Here is a 1,402-nt window from a genome sequence, read left to right as displayed (position 1 = left end):
TGTTTCATAATCACTCTGATTGTCTTGTTGTTTCTAGTTGAGAAGATGATAATGTCGTCTGCATAAGCAAGGTGATTAATTTTAGGCCCTTTAGTTGGCATAGTGAATGGAGTGAAATTTTCATTCTCATGGAGCTTGTTGAGCATTCTAGTCAGCACTTCCGATCCCAATATGAATAATGACGGAGATAGAGGGTCCCCCTATTTCAACCCTTGGGAAGAAGTAAAGAAACCATTCCTGGTGCCATTTAAAAGGATGGAATACCAAACGTTGGATAGTATCCTTTGAGTCATGTTGATCCATTTCTCTGAGAAACCAAACTTCCTCATCACTGCATTAATGAACTCCCAGGACATCCTATCGTAAGCTTTTTCCATGTCCAGTTTCATAACAATATTCCCACCTTTATTGGAGTTGTTGATGCCCTGGATGATTTCCTGAGCCAGGAGGACATTTTTCATGATCAATCTATCCTTGACAAAACCGCTTTGATTGTTAGAGATCAACTTAGGCAGGAGCGGGTTCAATCTTCTGGAAAGGATTTTGGATATGATTTTGCTAGAGACGTTGCTAAGACTAATAGGTCTTAGGTTTGAGAATGTCTCCGGAGCATCGATATTGGGGATAAGGACCAGACAGGTATGAGAGAAATACTTCGTGAGCTGGGCTCCTTTGAAGAAATCCTGAACAAATCGAGTAATGTCCTCTTTAATAATATGCCAACAACTCTGATAGAAGGCTCCGTTGAAACCATCCGGACCAGCAGCACTATCACTGGATATGTTTAATATAGCCTCCTTTATTTCCTCTTCTGTGGGCATCATGGTCAAGTAGTCATTGTCTTCTTCAGTAACAATTTTGGGAATACAATCTATGATATCCATGTTGCGGTCCTTTTTAGGGAGATTGAAGAGCTTTTCATAGTGGTTAATAGCAGCTTTCGTAATTCTTTGTTCACTTCTAACCCACTTCCCTCTTTGATTCTTGATTCTGTGGATCTGAGTCTTTCATCTTCTTTCTCTAATAACACTGTGAAAGTATCTAGTATTGCAATCGCCTTCTTCAAACCATTGAATCTGGGCTTTCTGTTTGAGTAAGGACTCTTGCATAGCTTGCCATTTGATGTACTCTGCTTGGCCTTTATTGAGGTTTTCTCTGCTCGACTCTGTGTTACGCAATTGATCCAGCTCTTCTAAGGTTTTCACTTCTTTTTCCCATTTGTTCACCATATCATAGACATTACCAATGCTTTCTCTGGACCATTTTGAAAGTTTGTTGCTATGAATTTTCATCTTCTGGTGTAGAGTCCACATAGGATTACCTTGGATAGGAGTGTCCCAAACTTTTTTAACCAAGTCTTGGAAATCTGGCTGCTTAGTCCACAAGTTAAGGAATCTGAAAT

The 1,402-nt window shown here is 39.8% G+C and overlaps 1 protein-coding gene across 1 annotated transcript; it reads right to left on the bottom strand.

The window, feature by feature from the left end:
* Window positions 1–200: 200 nt before the first annotated feature.
* On the bottom strand, window positions 201–884 carry LOC109243299. The gene has a single exon (XM_019410209.1). It carries the CDS (start codon window positions 882–884, stop codon window positions 201–203), a length of 684 nt encoding a protein of 227 aa, XP_019265754.1.
* Window positions 885–1,402: the final 518 nt, after the last annotated feature.

Source organism: Nicotiana attenuata, unplaced genomic scaffold (genome assembly GCF_001879085.1).
Source record: "Nicotiana attenuata strain UT unplaced genomic scaffold, NIATTr2, whole genome shotgun sequence".
Classification (NCBI taxonomy): Eukaryota; Viridiplantae; Streptophyta; class Magnoliopsida; order Solanales; family Solanaceae; genus Nicotiana; species Nicotiana attenuata.
Note: the sequence above shows the minus strand (reverse complement) of the source record. Positions and strands in the feature narration are given on the sequence as shown.

Excerpts from the sequence above, each read along its gene's own strand:
- LOC109243299 (XM_019410209.1), bottom strand. The coding sequence starts at position 884 with ATGGATATCATAGATTGTATTCCCAAAATTGTTACTGAAGAAGACAAT.